This window comes from Dipodomys spectabilis, unplaced genomic scaffold, assembly GCF_019054845.1.
Source record: "Dipodomys spectabilis isolate Male_0828 unplaced genomic scaffold, ASM1905484v1 ptg000230l, whole genome shotgun sequence".
Taxonomy (NCBI): domain Eukaryota; kingdom Metazoa; phylum Chordata; class Mammalia; order Rodentia; family Heteromyidae; genus Dipodomys; species Dipodomys spectabilis.
This window is the reverse complement of record NW_024870907.1, coordinates 251,381-271,905: the sequence shown is the minus strand read 5'-3', so window position 1 is coordinate 271,905 and position 20,525 is coordinate 251,381. Positions and strand designations below refer to the sequence as shown.

At 57.5% G+C, this 20,525-nt stretch overlaps 1 protein-coding gene across 1 annotated transcript; it reads right to left on the bottom strand.

Moving 5' to 3' along the window:
* Positions 1–73: 73 nt before the first annotated feature.
* On the bottom strand, positions 74–16,227 carry Mgat3 (beta-1,4-mannosyl-glycoprotein 4-beta-N-acetylglucosaminyltransferase). Its single transcript, XM_042697917.1, has 2 exons — positions 16,163–16,227; positions 74–1,766 (listed from the first exon to the last, which is right to left on the bottom strand). Exon 2 carries the CDS (start codon positions 1,763–1,765, stop codon positions 74–76), a length of 1,692 nt encoding a protein of 563 aa, XP_042553851.1. The 5' UTR covers position 1,766; positions 16,163–16,227.
* Positions 16,228–20,525: the final 4,298 nt, after the last annotated feature.

Here is a 20,525-nt window from a genome sequence, read left to right as displayed (position 1 = left end):
TCGCCAGACCTCACCCCACGCACCCGGTGCGGGGGAGGGCGCGGCCCTGCCCCGCCGGGCCCTGAGATGGCCCCTAGCCCTGGCCGCGGGCGTCGGGCTGGCCCCCGGGGGGCGGCGGCGGCGGGGGCGGCGGCGGCCTGCCGTCGGGGTTCCCGCCGGCGCCGGGTTCCGTGGAGCCGCGCGGGGAGGTCGCGGGCCCCCGGTACGGGTTGTCCAGCAGGTAGCGGAAGTGGTCGTAGTTGTTGAGCAGGTACTTGGGGGCGTACATGTGCTCGCTGGGGTCGGCGGGCGGGTACTCCTGGCGGGTGCCGTCGAACCAGCCGCCGGTGCGGATGAGGCCCCGGATGTAGTTGAGGTCGCGCTTGTCCTCGTAGTCGCCCCAGCGGGGGAAGTCGCCGTTCTGGGCGGACACGAGCTTGAAGTAGATGCCCTCGGGGGTGAAGCACCAGGAGCAGTGCCAGCCGGCGAAGTGCAGCGGGCTGCCGAGCGACCACTGCACCAGGATGTGCCCGGTGCGGTTCTCGTACTGGCGGAAGTTGGGCATGGTGTAGTACTGGCGGCGGCGCAGGCGGATGCCGTCCAGGCCGTAGACGGCGCGCAGCATGTCCACCGTGCAGCCCGACACCACCTCCAGCGAGCCGGGCTGCTTCCAGAAGAAGCCGTACAGCGACTTGCGCATGTGGAAGGCGAACGGCTCGGTCCAGCCGTCGAAGAGCTTGAGGAAGAGCACGCCGTCGCGCGCGGGGATCTCGTCGGCGTCGTCGATGATGAAGACGTCGTCGGGCCGCAGGTTGCGCAGGCGCGGCACGCCGTCCTGCGTGAGGAAGGTGCGCAGGTAGTCGTCGGCGATCCAGCCGTCCTGCCGGCCGCCCGGCGGGAAGTGGTCGAGGAACACGTACAGCACCTTGTGGCGGATGTACTCGAACGTGCCGTTGGTCAGCAGCTCGCGGAACTTGAGCGGCCGCGGCTCGCCGTACGCCGTGAAGTTGGACTCGCACACCACGAAGGCGTCCACCACGTCGCCCAGCTCGTGGAAGCGCACGTCCAGCAGGTCGAACTCGTGGTTCACGTTGATGGCGTTGATCACCCGCCGCGGCACCTCGCGCGGCACCAGGCGCTCCTTGGTGGGCAGGTTGGAGTACTGCACCACGGTGGGCACGCCGCAGCTCGGCCCGTGCCACCCGGGCAGGCACACGCACTCCACCCACTTGCGCCTGTTGCCCCGGCCGCCGGGGCGCTCGCGGGGGCCGCCGGGTGGGACCCGCCGCGGGGGCCGGCGCGCGGGACCCCGGGCCGAGGAAGAGCCCTCCGCCCCGCCGCCGCCACCGGCGGGCTTCTCCTCCGGCCGCCCCGACGATGATGACGACGACGGCGGCTTCTCCAGCATCTTCGTCCCGGGCTTGAAGCAGACGCCCCCGGCCTTGGTGCGCACGAAATACTCGGTGGTGTCCTCGGGCAGCACGAAGTCCACGCGGTGCAGCTCCTCGGCGGCCGCCGCGGCCCTGCTCGGGGGCAGCGGCTGCAGCAGGGGCGAGTGCGAGTACAGCGGGGTGCGCAGCAGGTCGGGGCCCTCCGGCTCGGGGCTGGCCTGCGGGGTGACCGGGGCATTGTTCCAGAAGAAGCTGGACACGAGGTTGGGGCTGAGGGAGGCCAGCTCGCGGGGGAAGGTGACGTAGGACAGAGTCTTAAAGAAATGCAGGAAGGAGATGAGGCACAGGCCGGCCATACAGAACATGAGGAAGAGCTTGTACCGTCTCATCTTCATCCTGCAACCGAGGAAGAGCGCACACACACACGTCAGTCGGCCGGCCTGGGCCGGAGCGCCACCGGCCTCCCCGCCCCAGGCCCCGCCCCCGCGGCCGCCCCGGCTCCGCCCACCCAGCGAGGACACGCCCACCACCCTAGCTGGCTAGACTCCCCAGGCTGAGCCCTGAGGATGGAGGTGGAGAGCTAGCTTTGAGGGGTGGTGGGGGAGGAAAGCTCAGGGACAGCGCCCAGGTCCTGAGTTCCAGCCCCTGGACTGACACTAACAAAACAAACAAAACTTCAAGGGCATGCATTCCATTCTAACCCATTTAAAAAATGAAATTAAGATTTCATGTCCTCCAGGTAGGAGGGGAGCCATAATGAGGGGCTCCATGTTTGCAGTAAGCATCTTATTTTGGCACACTAAGTCCAAGGTTTTTCCCCAATCAGTGATCAGTTTAAAAGATAAAAGACTTTTGTGTGATCTCCTGTAATCCTGGCTACTTGGGAAGAGGTGGAGATCTGAGATCTCAAGTTGTCAGCTTTACATCAGCCTGGACAGGAAAGTCTTTCAGACTCTTATCTACAAATAACTAACAACAATATCAACAAAAAACAACCCAACCCAGAAGCAGATCTGTGGCTCAAGTGGTAGAGTGCGCCCCTTGAGCAAAAAAGCTACAGCACCCAGGCCTTGAGTTCAAGTCCAGGACCAGCACAAACAAAACAAACTGATTTGGTCTGGAAAAATACCAATCATTCCTTTTCTTTTTTTTGGCCAGTCCTGGGGCTGTCCTGAGCTTTTGATCAAGGTTAGTGCTCTATGAGCCACAGAGCTACTTCTGGCTTTTTCTGTTTATGTGGTACTGAGGAATTAACCCCAGGGCCTCATGCATACTAGGCAAGTCACGTACCACTAAATCACATTGCCATCCTTTCTTTTTAAGTCTCATGTAACACTCCAAGGTTAAATGAATTTCTGTTCGTGACTTATACTCATTTGTTAGTCATCTATAAGACTGATAGTTTAAACATATTTATAAGATGATTTCTTTGTTGCTTTGTATGTCCCTCCGCCACGATATAACCCCTGCTTTCACTGTATTTGATGTTGGTATAATTTGTGGAGGGGAAGGGAAAAAAACAAATCATTTAAAAAGGGATACAAGTGGACCCATTGCAACAAGATATACAAGTCCTTATGTTGAAAAACGAACTTTACAACTTTGGCAGGAGGGGGCGAGCGGGGGGGGGGGGGGGGGGGGGGGGGGGGATGGGAAGGGATAGGAAGGGGAAACAAAGGAGGAGGCAACAATGCTTGATAAGAAATGTACTCATTATCTTGCCCATGTAATTGTAACTCCTCTGTACAGTATTTTCACAAAAAAAATAAAAAAATTGGCTCTGGAGATAAGGACAACATCGATGAATAACTTTATGCAATGCTTAAAAAAAAGATCAATAGTTTATGGCTATGGAGTGTGTTTTCCTCTTTTGTTGGTCTTTCCTGGTACTGAGTTTGAACTCAGAGCCCCATTCTTGCTAGGCTTTTTCTATTTGAGGCTGGTGCTCTAGCCCTTGAGCCGTAGCTCCACTTCCAGCTTTTTGCTCATTAATGGAAGTAAGAGAGTCACAGACTTTTCAGTTCAAGACGGGCTTTCAACCCAGATCTTCATACCTCAGCCTGCTGATTAAGATTACAGGCAAATGCAAGCCAGTTAAGTAAAGCTTTCTCTTTAGCCCATCTGTAGGTTAGAAAAGATTTGAAGATAGCACTCAGATCCCTTTCTCAAGCAGGAGGTGAGCCACACTTTTTTTTTTTTTTTGTCTGTCATGGGGCCCGAACCCTGGGCCTGGGCGCTGTCCCTCAGCTCTTCAGCTCAAGTCTAGCGCTCTACCACTTGAGCCACTGAGCTTGAACCACTGAGCACCACTTCCAGCTTTTTCTGCTTATATGGTGCTGAGAAATCGAACCCAGGGCCTCATGCATGCAAGGCAAGTGCTTTACCACTGAGCCAACTTCCCAGCCCTCACCCTCAACTTTATGTGGTGGTTGTTTTGGACCTAGAGATGGAACCCAAGGCTTTAAGCACATGCTAAAAGCATGCGCCCCACCACCGAGCCCCCTCTTACATTAACACACACATATTTACACACTCCTCCCCATCTTGGCCATATTCATCTCAGGAGCAGAACAAAGGTAATTTCCCAGCCCTGCTTATCAGGAGCCCTTGCGTGAGACTTTCTAATGAAAGTCGGTGATAAGAAAGTAAAGTCAGCCGGGCGCTGGTGGCTCAAGCCTGTAATCCTAGCTACTCAGGAGGCTGAGATCTGAGGATTGCGGTTCAAAGCCAGCCCGGGCAGGAGAGACCGTGAGACTCCTATCTCCAATAAACCACCAGAAAACCGGAAGTGGCGCTGTAGCTCAAGTGGTAGAGCACTTGCCTTGAGCTGAAGAGCTGAGGGACAGCACTCAGGCCCAGAGTTCAAGCCCCACGACCGACAAAAAAAAAAAAAAGAAAGTAAAGTCAACACATTTCCTGGGGCAGCAGCCCAGTAAGGGGCTGGGGAAAAGAAAAAACCAAAAACAAACAACCAAACCAGGAAAACCCTGGCTTTTGGGACCCACCAGCATCTCACCTACAACATTCCTTCCCTTCAAAAGTTCCTTTGAGAGTCAGGCACTGATGGCTCGCCCCCATAATCCTAGCAACTCAGGACAGTCTAGAAACCAGGATTTATGTCCTCCAACCTCATTTTATAGAAGGTACTGGGATTGGGGGCGCCCCTGCTGGTGGGACCCCCATGGGGGCTCGTGCGCAACACCCCTGTCAGTGCTGAGAGGTGGGCAGAGTGGGTCCACGAGACGCCAGGTGTCCCACGGCCTCTACTTTAAATGCCAGCCCTCCAGAGCTGCCCAGGCCGTCTGGTGCAGGCGTCTGCAGGCAGGAAGGAGAAGCGGGGGGGGGGGGGGGGGGGGGGGGGGCTAAGCTCCACTGTCAGCTATCTCAGGGGCCTGGGCCCCCCTGGATTTTGGGGGTAGCAAGGAACTGTTTCCTGGCAATATTCTAAAATGAGTCTCCCGCTGGGTGCCAGTGGCTCACGCCTGTAATCCTAGCTATTCAAGAGGCTAAGATCTGAGGATCAAGGTTCAAAGCCAGACCGGACAGGAAAGTCCATGAGACTCTTATCTCTAATGAACCACCAGAAAATGGGAAGTGGTGCTGTTGCTCAAAGTGGTAGAGCGCTAGCCTTGAGCAAAAGAGCTCAACGACAGTGCTCAGGCCCTGAGTTCAAGCCCTATGATTGACAATAAAACAGAATGGTCTCCTAGTCTTTCTCTACGCTGCATTACCACCCTGGACTGGGGAAGGCCAGGCCAACCGAGTGAGGAGGGGCCAGGCCAGCAAAGAAGGGAGACAGGAGTTCCTGTTCTGGCAGAGGCCACACATCAGCCCCAGGTCTACATGGCAGCTTCCATGAGTGTCTGTGGGGTTTCAAGCCAGCCCAGACCCTCCTGGTGGGTGGCTTCTCCCTGCGCCTCAGCTGGCCCTGAGCTGTAAAGGGCAGGACCTGGGCCTGTCACACAGACAAACCCCACTGGCTATGACAGTAGCAAGGTGTGCCCTGCTACTGTCCGCCCTTCTCCACCCACAGAGGTCAGTCTGACCTGGCTGCCCCTTAGGCTTCCAGGCTAGGCTGGCTACCAGGATCTGGTTACAATTGGTCATCTGTAGGCCTCAGAGGACAGGTTCACCAGGGCCTGGATCTGACTCCCTGGGCCGGCTTCCTTGAAGATGTGCCCCGCCCCCCCTCCCCAAAGACCTCAGTGTGGCTTGTTGCTGAGAATCATGGGACTAAGCATGTTTCCCTCATCACTCAGGCTATTAGGAGGCTCCAAAGCACATGGCAGGGGCTGGGAATGTGGCTTAGTGGTAGAGCGCTTGCCTAGCATGCATGAAGCCCTGGGTTCAATTCCTCAGTACCACATAAATAGAAAAGGCCGGAAGTGGTGTTGTGGCTCAAGTGGTAGAGTGCTAGCCTTGAGCAAAAGAAGTTCAGGGACAGTGCCCAGGCCCTGAGTTCAAGCCCAAGACTGGCAAAAATTAAAATAAATAAACAAATAAAAATAAAAGAAGAAAAAAAAGCACATGGTGGTCAACCCACAGCAAGTCAAAAGCACCTGGAAACCACGCTCTCTCTCCTTCCCACTTCCCTTCCTTATCTCCCCCTCTCCCTCCCTTCTTTCTTATTGTAGCTTGAACTCAGGGCTCCCATTTGCTAGGCTCTACTACTTGAGCCACACTCCCAGCCCTCAGATAGATAGATAGATAGATAGACAGACAGATAGATGGATATTATTTTATTGTCACTAATGGCTCCACACAGGCATATAACATGTCAACCACACCCCCTCTATCTTCCCTCTCCTGTCCACTCCCTGCTTCTCAAACCATTTTCTTTTTTTTTTTTTGTCGATCGTGAGGCTTGAACTCTGGGCCTGGGCGCTGTCCCTCAGCTCAAGGTGAGCGCTCTATCACTTGAGCTACAGCGCCACTTCTGGTTTTCTGGTGGTTTATTGGAGATAGGAGTCTCACGGTCTCTCCTGCCCGGGCTGGCTTTGAACTGCGATCCTCAGATCTCAGAGCCTCCTGAGTAGCTAGGATTACAGGCGTGAGCCACCAGCGCCCGGCTCAAACCATTTTCGAAAGATCTCATAGTTCTACTTTTATCCATGCAAACAATCCATACTCCTCGCCTTCAGCCTCGGTTAGCCTTCCCTGTGAAAGCACGAAGAGACTGGCCCTGGCGCTGGGGCTACATTTAAGTCTCAGTCGCTGGGGAAGCTCACTGGGGCCATTTGACAGAGGAGGACACTCAGACTCGGGAAGACATGGTGGAAGCTGAGAGAGGCATGTGCAGGAGTTCCGGCCCCAGCCTGTGCCTCTCCCTCCACCGTGCAGGCTGCTCAGCTGGACCTAAAGCCACGGGACCCCAGCTGTGGCATTTCTGCCACCATGGAATGTCACCAAGAAACCACAGGGGTCGAGAGTGACCACACCGAGGTCTACGTGCCAGCTGCTATCCTTACCGTGTAACAGGACACCTCACTGAACCCCCCCGGGAAGCAGGTACCCCCCATCACCCCCATTTTATAGATGAGGAAACCGAGACTAGAGGGATGATAGAGCTGTACATACAGCACCAGATACAACTAGCCAGCAGCACATTGGAGTCTCTGACCACAAGGTGATTTCAGCCAATGGGAGCCAAGGTCTCCTGTGCCGTGGGTGATAGGGGTCCCAGGAAGAGCCCACTGTGACCAGGGAAGGCACGCCCACCGGTGCTCACCTGGACTCTCCTTTGCTCACAAGTACATTCTAAGAGTCGCCCGTGCCAGCAGCTCACCAGGTTCTGGGGAGACAGGGACCACAGAACTAAGCGTGGGTCAGGACTCACTGAGCCAGTTCTGTCTCTGAGGCGTTTCTAGAGGAGACGAGCACCCCGCTGGGTGGGCTGAGTGGGAGCTTGGCATGGTGGGCATTATCCACTCTACCAGGTGCTGGAGATAACAGGTGTCCACAGCAGTTCTGAGCCACTGGTGCCCGGCACTTTACTTCCCTATAGCTCTGTTTTTCTAGTGGCTTAGTAAAACTCACACAGAGCTCCAGGAGCACAGTAAGTGCTCAATAAATGCTACAGCTCCTTCTTCCTGTCCTGCTGTTGTTCCCCATCCTGGCAGAGGAGGGTATGCGCCTTCGTGGGGCGCGGAGGCCTGGAGGTGAGCTGCTGGCAGGGCCTGTCTTACCACAGTGACAGGACCAGAGTTTGGCACTCGACAGTGGAGCCTCGCAGGCAGGGGTAAGCTAGGAAATAGCACCATCCAGAAAAAGGGGAGTCGGGTGCCAGTGGCTCACGCCTGTCATCCTAGTTACTCAGGAGGTTGAGATCTGAGGATCGTGGTTCAAAGCCAGCCCGGGCAGGAAAGTCCGTGAGACTTATCTCCAATTGACCACTCAGAAAACTGGAAGTGGTGCTGTGGCTCAAGTGGTAGAGCACTAGCCTTGAGTTGAAGAGCTGAGGGACAGCGCCCAGGCCCAGAGTTCAAGCCCCATGACCAACCAAATCAAAAAACAAAACAGAAAACAGAAAAAGGAGAGTCAAAGGCTACTGAGAGACCCATGGTAGACCCCCCCCCCCCCATCCCTCCACCAGCTGCCAGGCTGAGTAATACCCTGCTCCCAAGGACCTGGGTCTCCTGTCATTTGTCCAAAACCAGGACTTGAACTAGGTACCTGATGCTTTTGCTCACTGGCTGGTGCCAAAGCCTCCAACCCCAGGGTCTCCTGTCCCGAGGGCATGAGGCCATGTCCGGGGATGTCCGGGAGCTTCCTGAAAGACACGTGACCCTGGGCATGGGAGGCTGAGGCTGCTAGGATAGCAGAGGGCTGTGGCCTACGGCCTTGCCCAAAGATTTTCAAAGGAAAAGCCTTTCCTCCCTCCTCCCACCTCCCCCTTGGAATCAGACGAACCTAGCCCCCACAACCATAGTAGGGTCTTCTGACAGACAGACAAGATCAGGGGAGCTGACTTACAATCATGGAGGCTGAGAGTTCCTGGACACACCAAGTGCCAGCCGGAGCCCCAGGAGGCTGCTGTGTGGCTCAGTCCAAACCCAAATGCCTCAGACCCAGGAAAGACAATGGTGTAACTCTGTCTCCCACTGGAAGCCACTGAGCCCAGGGGCAGCTGGGGTAAGGCCTGGAGTCCCCAGCGCAGATGGCCTGGAGCAGTGATATCCTGGCTCTGGGAGAGGGATTGGCTTTTCCTCCACCTCTTTGTTCTCTTTGGGCCCCCTCTGGAGTGGGTGGTGCCCACCCATGGGGACGGTAGTCTTCCCACTCAGCGCACCCACTCACACAGCACCCCCATACCAAAAACCCCCCTCTCCTGCTTGCTTTGGCACAGCATGGCTGCCGGCCTTGATCTAGCAAGGTGATGCCCAAATTATCCATCACAATGAACCAGCCATGACCTCAGAGTCAGGCCCAGGTTGTGTCCAGCCAGGTGTGGGACTGCAGGGCTGCACGCAGAGCAGCTCTGCAATTGTCCCGGCCTCACCCGGGGTGACAGGAGGCGCCCATGGAGCTCTCCAAGGTCCTGAGCCTGCCGGCACTGGCCAGGGTTCTAGCCCAGCCCTCAAGTGCCTTCTGCTGCCCTCACCCTGACCCCTGCAGCCTCCTCCATCCGTCACCCAATGGTCACTTTCCCCGCCAGCACCCCGATGACCTCAGCTATGGGACACTTAACTGCTGCCCTTGGAAGGGACCAGCCACCACCACGGACAGCAGCGGGCAGTCTTATTCTAAGGAGGCGTGGCAGGCACTCTTAGGGTGTTGGTGGGGGGAAACCTGGTGATTTTCAATTCACCCTCAGTTTCCACTGCTGGGCAGTAACTGGTCCAGGCACATCCCAAGAATATCTCTGGAGATAGGCCAGGAACTGGGTCATCTCCTCACAGGGACTAAAGACAATGCCTGGATCCCTCAGTTTCCCCTTTGGTTAGCCCACCCAGATGGCTAAGAAATTTGTCTAGGCACACAGTAGATGTTCAGTAAACATTGGTCTCCGCTGCTACTGGAAGACTGGAGGACACGGTTTGAATCTCAGCTCAGTAACTTACGGTGTGCCCTCAGGCATGTGGCTTCACCTCTCTGAGCCTCAGTCTTCTCAAACACAGGAGGAGGGAGACTCTTTTGCAGTCCTGTGGGAGACCTGAACCAGGGGGTATCAACGCATGGGCAACAAGCCCGGCACCGGCAGATGCCCTGGAAATGCTCGCTTTTCACTCTCTCCTTCCATTTGGACTTCCTACTTGACAACCACACACAGATGTCTCTGCCCCACCGTCCCTGCGCCTGGCCGGCTCTGTTAAAGGACTGGCCAACTGGGGGCTGTGGACTGGCACCCATCACGCTGTAGGGCAGTTCTCAGGGCCTCAGAGCCTGATCTGGAAGCTTCTTTGGGGGGTCTGACCTTCTCTCCCTGCAGGAGGCCCTGGCATTCAAGCACTGTGCAAGCCTGGGCCCGAGGCCAGTGCCCTGCTCTGTCCACATGTGCTCTTCACAGGCCCTCTGGGCTGCTGGACATCTTCCGCTGTGATCATCTACAGCAGCAGCTTTGCTGCTGGCTCTGGGGTCAGGCAGAGCTGGCCAGTGTCAGTGCTCAGAAGACAGTGCTCACCTGCTCTGAGCTCTGAGACTAAACAAGAGTCCTTCTGGGTGGAGTTTCACGATCCTATGTGGAATGACAGGGCTGAGGAAGCGGCTTCCGGACCTAGCAGGTTGCTGAGGTCCTGCAAGGTTCAAGGAACAGCTGAGGCTACGCTGGATCTGAGCCACGCCCACTCTCCGTGGCTCTGCCCTGCCCATAGATCAGCTAGACGACTGGTGGTCACTCCTGAGCCAGTGCCCTGTGCCAGGCTGGAGAGAAGTAGGGGCTGGTTCCTGGGGCCAATGCTGGAAGGAGGTGGGGATCCCCCTGTGAGGAGCTGGAGCTGGAGAGAAGCTGCTGACTCAGCCAGGCCTGGCTGGTCTCCCAGGCACCCTGGGCGGGCTGACAGGTGCACAGGCCCCGAGGGGCTGCAGACTGGGGTCTTGCCCACCTAACACCAAGGGCCTGGCTGAAGTGAGTCTGGGGGGCCTGGGAAATCATCTGCCGGGCCCCAGGAATTCTGCTCTAGAGACCACATGTAATCAAGAGCTCTAGCCTTCCAGAATGGCCGGAGGGTCCTTAAAAATCCAGTTCATGGGGCTGGGAAGGTGGCTTAGTGGTAGAGCACTTACCTAGCAGGCACAAAGCCCTGAGTTCGATTCCTCAGTACCACATACACAGAAAAAGCTGGAAGGGGCACTGTGGCTCAAGTGGTAGAGTGCTAGCCTTGAGCAAAAGAAGCTCAGAGTCAGTGCCCAGGCCCTGAGTTTAAGCCCCAGAACTAACAAACAAAACAAAACAAAAAAATCCTGTTTACTAGCTGGATCAGTGGTTCATGCCTGTATTGCTAACCGACTACTCAGGAGGCTGAGATCTGAGCGTCACAGTTCAAAGCCAGCCCAAGCAGAAAAGTTTTTGAGATTCTTATCTCCAATTAACCAACCCAAACCCATAAATGGAGCTGTGGCTCAAGTGGCAGAGCACTAGCCTTGGGAGAAAAGGCTAAGGGACGGTGCTCAGGGCCTGAGTTCAAGCCCCAATATTGACACAAGAAAGAAAGGAAGAAAAGGAGGGAGGGAGGGAGGAAGGGAAGAAGGGAGGGAGGGAGGGAGGAGAAAAGGAAGGAAGGAAGGAAGGAAGGAAAAAGGAAGGAAAAAAGGAAGGAAGGAAAGGTCTGTTCCCCACGGGGCCTGTGGGCCAGCTGCCATTGTGCCCATGTGTAGATCAAGTCTACCTGGGGGCTGGGGGCTCACACCTGTGATCCTATCTGTTCAGGAGTCTGAAATCTGAGGATTGTAGTTCAAAGCCCACCCAGGCAGGAAAGTCCAGGAGACTCTTATCTCCAATGAACCACCAGAAAACTGGAAGTGGCACTGAGGCTCAAAGTGGTAGAGTGCTAGCCTTGACAAGCTCAAAGACAGAGCCCAGGTTCTGAGTTCAAGCCCCATGACCAACAGAAAAAAAAAAAAAAGAAGAAACCAAGTCCAGAGAGGCGGAGCAGAGCCGCACCAGGTGCAGTTCTGCTCCCGCTAGGCAGATACCTGGGCCCCACGAGGCCCCTGCTTTCTGGCCTGGCTGGGATGGAGGGCAGGGGCCTTAAGACAGCTCAGCATCGCCTACCCCCCCTACGCACACATCTCCCCACTCTTCCACAGCTGCATCCTGGCTTTTTGCTCCTTGCTCAGCCAGATCCCTGCACTCGGCCTCAGAACTTTCCCACGGAAGGGCTAGCAAGCGCCTGGGAAAGCTGCTGCCAAGGCCGCGCCCCATCCGCAGGGACAGTCCCTCCCCACACTGGCTACTGGCCTGCTCTGGACTTCAGCATCCGAGTCCCCAGAGGCCCATGGGCAGCAGAGTCTCAGAATCTTCTAGGACAGGCTAATGCAGGCTACACAGGTTACAAATGGCTGCACTCTGAGACCTCCGCCGCAGAAGGCTAGCGACTTGTTCAAGGCCACATAGTGAGCAGATCCCAGGTGGCTGACTTCTCAGGAGCCTGGGGTGCTGAGATGCGTCCCCAACTCCAACCAGCCCGGGGTCAGGCACAGAAGCCAGGGTGCAAGCTGATCAGGAAGCAGTGGACCCACGGGAGGATACCAACCTGAGCCACTGGGGGCTGGGCACTTTCCGAAGGGCTCTCTGGGCTCTGGGTGCCTCACCGCAGCCTGCAGTAAGAGGCGCAGACTTGACCCACGGGCACAGCACTCTGGGCGGAAGGAGTGGGAATCGGCTCTCATCCAAGCCCACTGAGCAGCACCAAGGGGGCGTGGGGAGACAGCGGGGAGCTCCCAGCACACGCCTCACCCTGCTCAGGGGCCTGGATCTCCTTGGGGAAGGATCTTCTCCTCCAGCAGGGCCACACACATTGTGGGCTTGCTTTACACAGAACTGGGAGGCACTGGGGGTTCGAGACTGCTGGGTGCAGGAAGGTGCCGGGGGAGATGAGAGGGTTCCCTTGATGGAAGGGTGCACACCTCATGGAGCTCAGTCCACAGCCATGCAGGCCTGAGGAGGGCCTTCTGAGGGGCACACTTCAGCTGATGCCAGGGGCATCAAGGTTGGGAATCTAGAGAGAGACCAGTGTGGCGGCAGCGTAGCTGGCCAAGGGGCTGTGGGTGGTAGAGACCACTCCACACTCCGAGGCCGCCTGGGCCCCTGTGGTCACCCGCATGCAGCAAAACCCTCTCACGCGAGCGGGTTGGACAGGTTTGGGGAGCCCTGCGCGCAGAGCATTCCTCCAGGAACAGCACCTCCATCACGTTCTCTCTCCAGAGCGCCCCCTGGCGGCAGACACGCTGCCACCCGCTGTTTGTTTTTTTTTTTTTTTCCATCCTTTCCTTTTTATTGCCATTAAACTCAGAACCGACAGCTTGTAAAGCAAGTGCTCTGCCATTTGAGCCACCCTCCTAGCCCTTGCCTGGCCTTGGTATTTTATTGCCCGGGGCTGGCCTTAGCTCAAGATCCTCCCTCCATCAGCCTCCTGCCTAGCTGAGATGAACAGGCCACAGGTCACATGTCTGACTCATCTTCCCTCACTTCTCCTCTCAGGCACGGAGGCTGATGCACCTGCCCAAGGCTCACAGCTGCCAGGTGGAAGCAGCAGGGTTCTCACCCACACTCACCCTCCCTCTGAACTCAATACGGGGCCTTCTGAAGCAAGGTTCCCTCACCCCTCAGGCCAGCGGGGGCCCGGTGGGCTCTCGCTGCTCTTCTGGGGCCGCGTGCTTCCCTGGCTGCAGCCCAGGAGTGCAGCAGGAATGCAGGGCCCCTGACTGGGGCCCCAACACCAGCCTGAACCATGTGAACCCTCTTCCACCGGATCTGCCAAGTATCCGGCAATATCTGGATTTGAACTCAGGACTTCACACGTCCTAGGCAGAGGCTCTGTCACTTGAGCCACGCTCTCAGCAGCTGCGTGACACCAAAGCCACGGTTCACAATGTTCCCCGAAGGACCCCACGCGACGGGGCCTGTCCTCCTCACCCCTACCTGACCCTTCTCACCCCTGCCCCACACCAACTCCCTGGACAGGACTCCGTCCATCAGCAGCAGCCGGGCGCGGAGTGACAAGAATGCTAGTGTTCCAAGACGTTGGCTTCGAGACCCCCGCCCTGTCGTACAGACCCCTGCCCTCTCTTACAGACCCCGGCCCCAGCTGCTCCCACAGGACCGCCTCACCTGCCAGCCCACATCCGCCTCTCCTTCCTCATTCTCTCCCCCACACCACCCCGGGCTCAGCTGCAGCGTCTCTCGAGTTTCTGTTTGCTTGCCTGGCCTGACCACAGACACCCAAATTCCGGGGCCCAAAGCTACCCCCACAAACAGAGAGACACAGAGAGATGGGGAGGGGACTTCTGAGACCACCCCGAGCCGCCCTGGAGAGCGTCCGCTCGGCACCCCGTGCCGCTGTCCATCCTGACCCCAGCTTCCCGGGTGGCTCCTGCCACCTGGAGACACTGAGGCTCGCAGAAGCCAAAAGGGCAAGCCTGGGCTCTCCCCCCAAATGGCCGCTCCCCTGAGACCTCCAACACTCCCCACCGGCCACCGCCACCCACCCTGCCATTTCTGGTACCTGCCTCGAGACGCCTGTGAGACGCCCGTGCTCGGGCCTCGGCGGGCTGGGCTCGCGCTGTCCCAGCTCCCCCGGCTGAGCCACGTGTCGGTTAGGTGACTATATATATAGGAGCTGACACTGGCCCCACGCCAGCCTGCCCTTTCTTGTGGGCTGGCTCTCAGGCCCCACCTTTCCTAGCTGGGCACCTCAGTCTCCTTATTTGTGAAACTGGTAACCAGGTAGAACCAGGTAGCGCAACGCGGCTCCATCCTCTGAGAGCCACCAGCTAGGTGCTTTCAAGGCACCAATCACCTTTGAACCACAGATCTGTCTGCCCTGCGGGCGCACCCCCCCTTCCCCCTGCACCATCCCGCTCCCTCTGATAATTGCGCTCACACATGCCACGGATGGAAACTGAGGAATCAGGTGAAAGAACTGAGAGGTGGAAGAGCCCCCCTCCCCCAACTAGCTACTGCACTGCCTAGCTCCAAGCCCAAGAGACCACTACTAACAAGGCTCTCGCTGTCCATGACACTGTGGGATTCTCCGAAGCGAGTAAGCCCAGCTCTGAGCGCTCATGCTGCAGGGGAAGGCCACAGTGCCTTTGCACATGATGCCCCATGCGCGGGACCTCATTCTCCCCATCCTGCACACCTCAGTTCAGTCTCTGCCTCTAAGGGCTCCTCCTGGGAGTCCCACCCCAGCCTGCTCAGGTGCCCTGGGTTTTCTGACCTCTTGCCCATCAGCCCATGGGCACCAGCTCCCAGTCCTAGTCTCTGGAAAATAGTAAACATCGGTGCCAGGCTGGCACACCATAAACAGCTGCAATAAATTTCCTGGGAATGAGTGGAAGAGCAGGCTGCCCTGCCCCTGCGTGCCTCTGTCTGTACCTTTGAGAAGGGATGGTGTATACCCACCAGGTCTGCTGGGAACCCCGCCCCCAGTGTGCCCAGTGTGCCAGCGGAGGCAGGTTCCAAGGACACCGTGCTGCAGCAGCTGGGGGGGGCCGCGGGCAGGGGCAGGGCTGGGTGCGGGCCACGAGGAGCAACGAGACCCAAGAGACCAGGGCAGGGGGAAGGGTGCCCCCCTCCTTGTTACTTAGGCCCACAATTAATGATGAACACCTTCCTATTAAAGAAAGGAGAACCCGCTGAGCCACACTCCACACTCACCACCGAGACCTCAGGAGCCCAGGGGCCAGTGGGAAATAAACTCAGGAACCCCTACCCACCCCCCCCATTTCCCAGCCATTAAGCTTCCCAAATCCCAACAAGTGACCCTGCCCTGTCTGAAGAATGAGCAGACAATCCAGGAGCCAGGGCCCAGGCTAGCTCCGCCTGCCTCAGCTTCCACCTCTGTGGAACACAGATCAGTATCATCTCCCAAATTAGAGGCCAAGAACAAGCCAGGCCAGAGGGGCCTGGGGCTGAGCCTTTAGCTCTAGAAGTGAGGGAGGAAAGATTTGTGGGTCCTCGCTGCCAGGGCTGGGGGCGATCGCTCCCGCCCGGCCTCTCTGAGGAAAGCCCCCGGCCCGGCCCCGCCCCCAGCGGTCCAGCTCCAGCCCGCGGTGCCAGCCCCTCCCGCGCAGGCTCCCCAGGCTCCCGGGACAATGTACAAAGAGCCACTTCAGCGCGGAGCCTCGGCTCTATCTCCAACCCAGAAGACTGGGGGGGAAGGGAGGGAGGGTGAACCCCACCCTTCTCTGTCTCCTTGTGGCCTTTCTGGCCCAGGGGTGGCTGACAGAGACAAGCTATAGATACGGAGCTGTGGCCGTGGCACCATAGCTCAGGATGGGGGACGGGGCATTTCAGGGGCCTGTGGGTGCCTTCTTAGCCTTTCTGCCACCTCCGCTGCTAACAAGACACAAGCGCACGCTGGATGGCTGTCCTAACCACCGGAGCGGATTACCTGTGACCTGCTCCTGGCAGCCAGGCTTACCCAGTGTCCCTTCAGGGCCCAGCCAGTGACATGAGCAGCCAGCCCTCCCCCCCCAACACAAACAAACAGAAGGATCAGGGAGACACCCTGGGACCCCCTGCCAGACGCCCTCCTCACCCCTCAGCCAGTCTGTCTGTCCCACTGCCTGGATCTCAACTCCCCTTGTCCTCCCTGAGCCTGTGCCCTCCCCACCCAGCCTGGCTCACCCACCAGCAGTGCTCAGGCTCCGAGGGGCTCCAGACCAGACCTCCAAGAGCAGAGCCAAAGCCAGCCACTGCCGCTCCTCTTGGACCCAGTGCCCCCAGGATAAAGTTCAAACAAGCCAGGAGGCCCAGAGTTCCTGTGTGCAATCTCTCTCTCTCCACACCTGTCCCCCAGGCCCCAGCCTTAGTCCCCACCTGCCAGAGGCCTGAGCTGCCTCCCAGAGAGACCTGTGTCCCCAGCCCCAAGCACAAGTGGACACACAGGAGGTTCTGAAATGTGGTCTGTTGAGTGATTCAATGACCGTCCCTTTCTGAGTCCACTCTGCAGCTTGCTTGCTTTCTTTCTTTCGTCGGTTGTGGGGTTTGAACCCTCTTCATCTCAAGGCAAGCACTCTACCACTGAGCCACGGCGCCACTTTTAGTTTTCTGGTGGTTTAGTCTCATGAGGGGCTGGGAAGGTGGCTCAGTGGAAGACTGTTTGCGTTGCATGCATAAGGCCCTGGGTTCGATTCCTCAGCACCACATAAGCAGAAAAAGCCAGAAGTGGTGCTATGGCTCAAGTGGTAGAGCACTAGCCTTGAGCTGAAGAGCTGAGAGACAGCGCCTAGGCCCAGAGTTCAGGCCCCATCACACACATACACAGTCTCACAAACTTTTCTGTCTGGGCCGGCTTTGAACCAGGATCCTCAGATCTCAGCTCCTGAGTAGCTAGGATGACAGGCGTGAGCTACAGGTGCCCGGCCCCTCTGCAGCTTTCAACAGTGCTGGCCAGGCCCAGGCCAGACCTGGGGTTCAGCAAAGTATCTCTGGGTCCTGAGCCTACCTCCTGTGCCACCTTGGGCTCCTCAGGAGCGAATGGGGTGGCTCAGCATGGACTCTAAAAGTTTCTCCAGGAGATTGTGGAGGAGGGTGGGGAGATCAGCCTTGGCGGGGCGGGGGGGGGGGGGGGGACACTACACTAGAGTATGGCCAGGAATGAGGGAAGAACATGGGGAAGGTGGGCTCTGGGTGCAGGTGTGCAGGGAGAGGGCTGGCAAGCTGACCAGCCCGCAGCTCTGCCATCTGGGAACCTGAGGCCCCACAATGAATTTCGGTCCTCACGGAGCAGCAGCATGGGGGGGTGGGGGGGGCTGGCTCCAGAGCTCTGGGCACCTGGCAAGCCTCCTGCCGCCTGCAGGAAGTAGAAACAATGCACCCTTTCTCTCCTCTCCTCCCCAGTTACTCTCCCACAGCCCCTGCGTTCCTGCTCCACTCCAGGCCTGGCATCCAGCTGACAACCAGGCCCCCCGGGCTGCCTGCCTGCGGAGCCCCGGCCACCGAGGGGAAGTCTTTCAGGTGCGGTCTCCATCATCACACTAATCCCAGCACCAGGCGCTGGTGGCTCACGCCTGTCATCCTAGCTACTCAGGAGGCTGAGATCTGAGGATCACAGTTCAAAGCCAGCCCAGGCAGGAAAGTCCATGAGACTCTTCCATCCAATAAACTACCAGAAAACTGGAAGTGGTGCTGTGGCTGGAGTAGTAGAGCACTAGTCTTGAGCTTAAGAGCTGAGGGACAGCGCCCAGGCCTGGAGTTCAAGGATTCTTGTAGAGCTAGAGAGCCACCAGAGAACACAGTGCACACCACAACCAGGCATCCTTCCTGCCTTCTCCCGGGCCCTGCCCTGCAGCGCCCACAGACAGGCACCTCTCAGCGATAGAGACTGTATGTATGGCCTTTTGGGTCAGGGCCTGGGACCTGCTTGATGAGCTTGCGCTAAACAAGTGCTGAACGAGTTTACCAGGCAAACTCATGCCTCATGAGCACAGTCTAAAAGACGAGCATCCGTATGTGACAGAGACAGGCGGGGTACACAGAACAGGTACATGGACACTGAAGGTGGAAGGTCAGTGCCCCTGACCCCTGGCCCAGCCCTCGACACCCAGGACGCACTCAGTGAACACTGCTGAATGAATGGGTACATGAGTGCTTGACTGTTTTTTTTGGTCAGTCCTGGGGCTTGAACTCTGGGCCTAGGCCCTGTCTCTGAGCTCTTCAGCTTAAGGCTAGTGCTCTACCACTTGAGCCACAGCACCACTTCTGGTTTTCTGGGGGGGGGGGGGGGGTTAACTGGAGATAAGAGTCTCATGGACTTGGCTGCCTGAACTGGCTTTGAACCGTGATCCTCAGATCTCAGCCTCCTGAGTAGCTAGGATGACAGGCGTGAGCCACCTGCGCCAGGCGACTTCTTTATCCAGATCTGCCTTCACCACTGTAGAGGACGGCAGCTTCTAACCCGGGGATGGCTCTCCTTGCTCCTTTTTCCATCCCAGACTGCCCTGTGGAGCAATGTCCTGACTTGGAGATAGGGAAGAGGTTGAGGGGTACAGTCCCATAGACCCTGAGCTCTCCCTGCCCCATGCTTCACTCCGGAACTCATCAACCTCTCAACTGCCTTCAGGCAAACCACAAGCATGCTGCCTTCAAGGTTCCTTATGCAATGCGCGCAGGGAGATTCCCATGGCCGCAAGCCCGGAGTTGCCAGCATGGCCCCCTGTCTGGGCTGAAGTGACTTTTTGGACACTTGCAAGAGCCACCCAGAGGGCCCCTCTTTGCCATCCACCTTTCCCCTTGCTATTGAGGCCAGAACAGCACAGCCAGCCTGGTCCTCGGGGGTCCTCGTGGCCATTCTCACTATGCATTCTCCTGACATTTCCTCCCAGATCCGGCCCTGACCATAGAGGGCCCTCCAGCCCCCGCCAACTCCCGGGGAAGCAGGCCCTCTCAGGCAGCGAGGGCCTGCCTGGCCGCCCTTGGAGGGGCTTCCTGGAGGCCGCTTAACACAGTGCCATCCAGCAGAGGAGGGAAGGGTGCTCTGGACAAAGGAACAGTACTTGTTAAAGGCCAAGGAGATAATCAGCCTCAGATCCTGGGGTAAGGGCCCCAAATATGTGACACACACCAACTCTCCCCAATGATAGGAAGCTGAGGATGGTGGTTTGTCACTCCCCACCCCCCTCCACCTCCCCGGTGCCTGTGGGGCATGCTTTCTGCCCAAGGCAGGTCCCCCACGGGCATGCTGCACAATGGTAAGCGGCTGCCCTGAAATCTCCTCAAGTTTTGCCCTTTGCCTGCTAAGCATGTGGACGGCGTTCTTCAGACCTCGTCAAGATTGGAGACTTATCTTGGGCTGCTCCAAGGCCTAAGTTAATAATAAACACTTTAGACAGGCCCAAACCACACAGAAGCCAGCTCTGGTCTCCTGCACAGACCTGGCTCTGTCTGGAGACAAGCAACTGAGCCACAAAACACTGCATGCGCTCAAGCCCTGCCCCAGTGCACCTCCTGATCAGCCTGAGCGCAGGGGCGCCTCTCCCTACTCACCCAAGGCAGACACACAGCCCTCCGTCCTCCACCCCCCCCAGGTCTCTAAGCCCGGGAGGTGGCGCCGGTGCAAAGGCAGCGTCCCCCGCCCACTTCTAGGTGACGGAAGCGAATTCCTACATGAGATGCTTTGTCCACTCGCAGGGTGTCACCAACTCATCCAGCCACCAGCCCCTGGGCCAGGTTCTGCCCTGCCCGAGTGACAGGTACAGGCCACCTCCCCAGCCTGGGACTCACGTTTCCACACAGTAAATGAGATTTATTCCGACTCCCGAGATACTGGAATGAGATCACCTAAGAAGCCAGTAGAGGCCTTGCCGGGCACTCACAAGGCCCTGGGTTTCAGGGGGGCAGTGGGGGTCCAGGAACGCAACAGCATCTTGTTCCTTTTAGTGACAAAAATATAAGTTACAATATAAACATTTGCTGGGTGCTAGTGGCTCACGTCTTGTAACCCTAGCTACTCAGGAGGCTGAGATTTGAGGATCCAAAGTTTGAAGCCAGCATAGGCAGGAAAGTCCATGAGACTCTTATCTCCAATGAACCCCCAGAAAACCGGAAGTAGAGCTATGGCTCAAAGTGGTAAAGCGCTCGCCTTGAACAGAAAAGCTCAAGGACAGCGCCCAGGCCGAGTTCAGCCCCACAACCAACAAAACGAAAAGAAAAGAAAAAGAAATTATAAACATCCACAGTTCTGGGTGGACGTTGGGAGGGTTTCTTCTGCATCTTTCACCCAAACTAAGCCAGTTGTGTCATTTCCAGAAGTGGCCCTCACCTGCCATGCTTGCAATAAGCATTTGACAAATGTTTACCAAATGTTTTCGGTGCGCCGGCCTGAAAGCCCAACCCTTTCTGCAGCTCCCGCTGGACCCCACTTCCTGGAGGAAGCCCACCCTCATTCACTCCCCCCCCCCCACACACACACACACACATACCCTGGAACAGGAGGCAAGTTCTGGGACTCATGCCTGGCCCAGGATGGGCCTCCAAAAGAGTCATCATGTGAG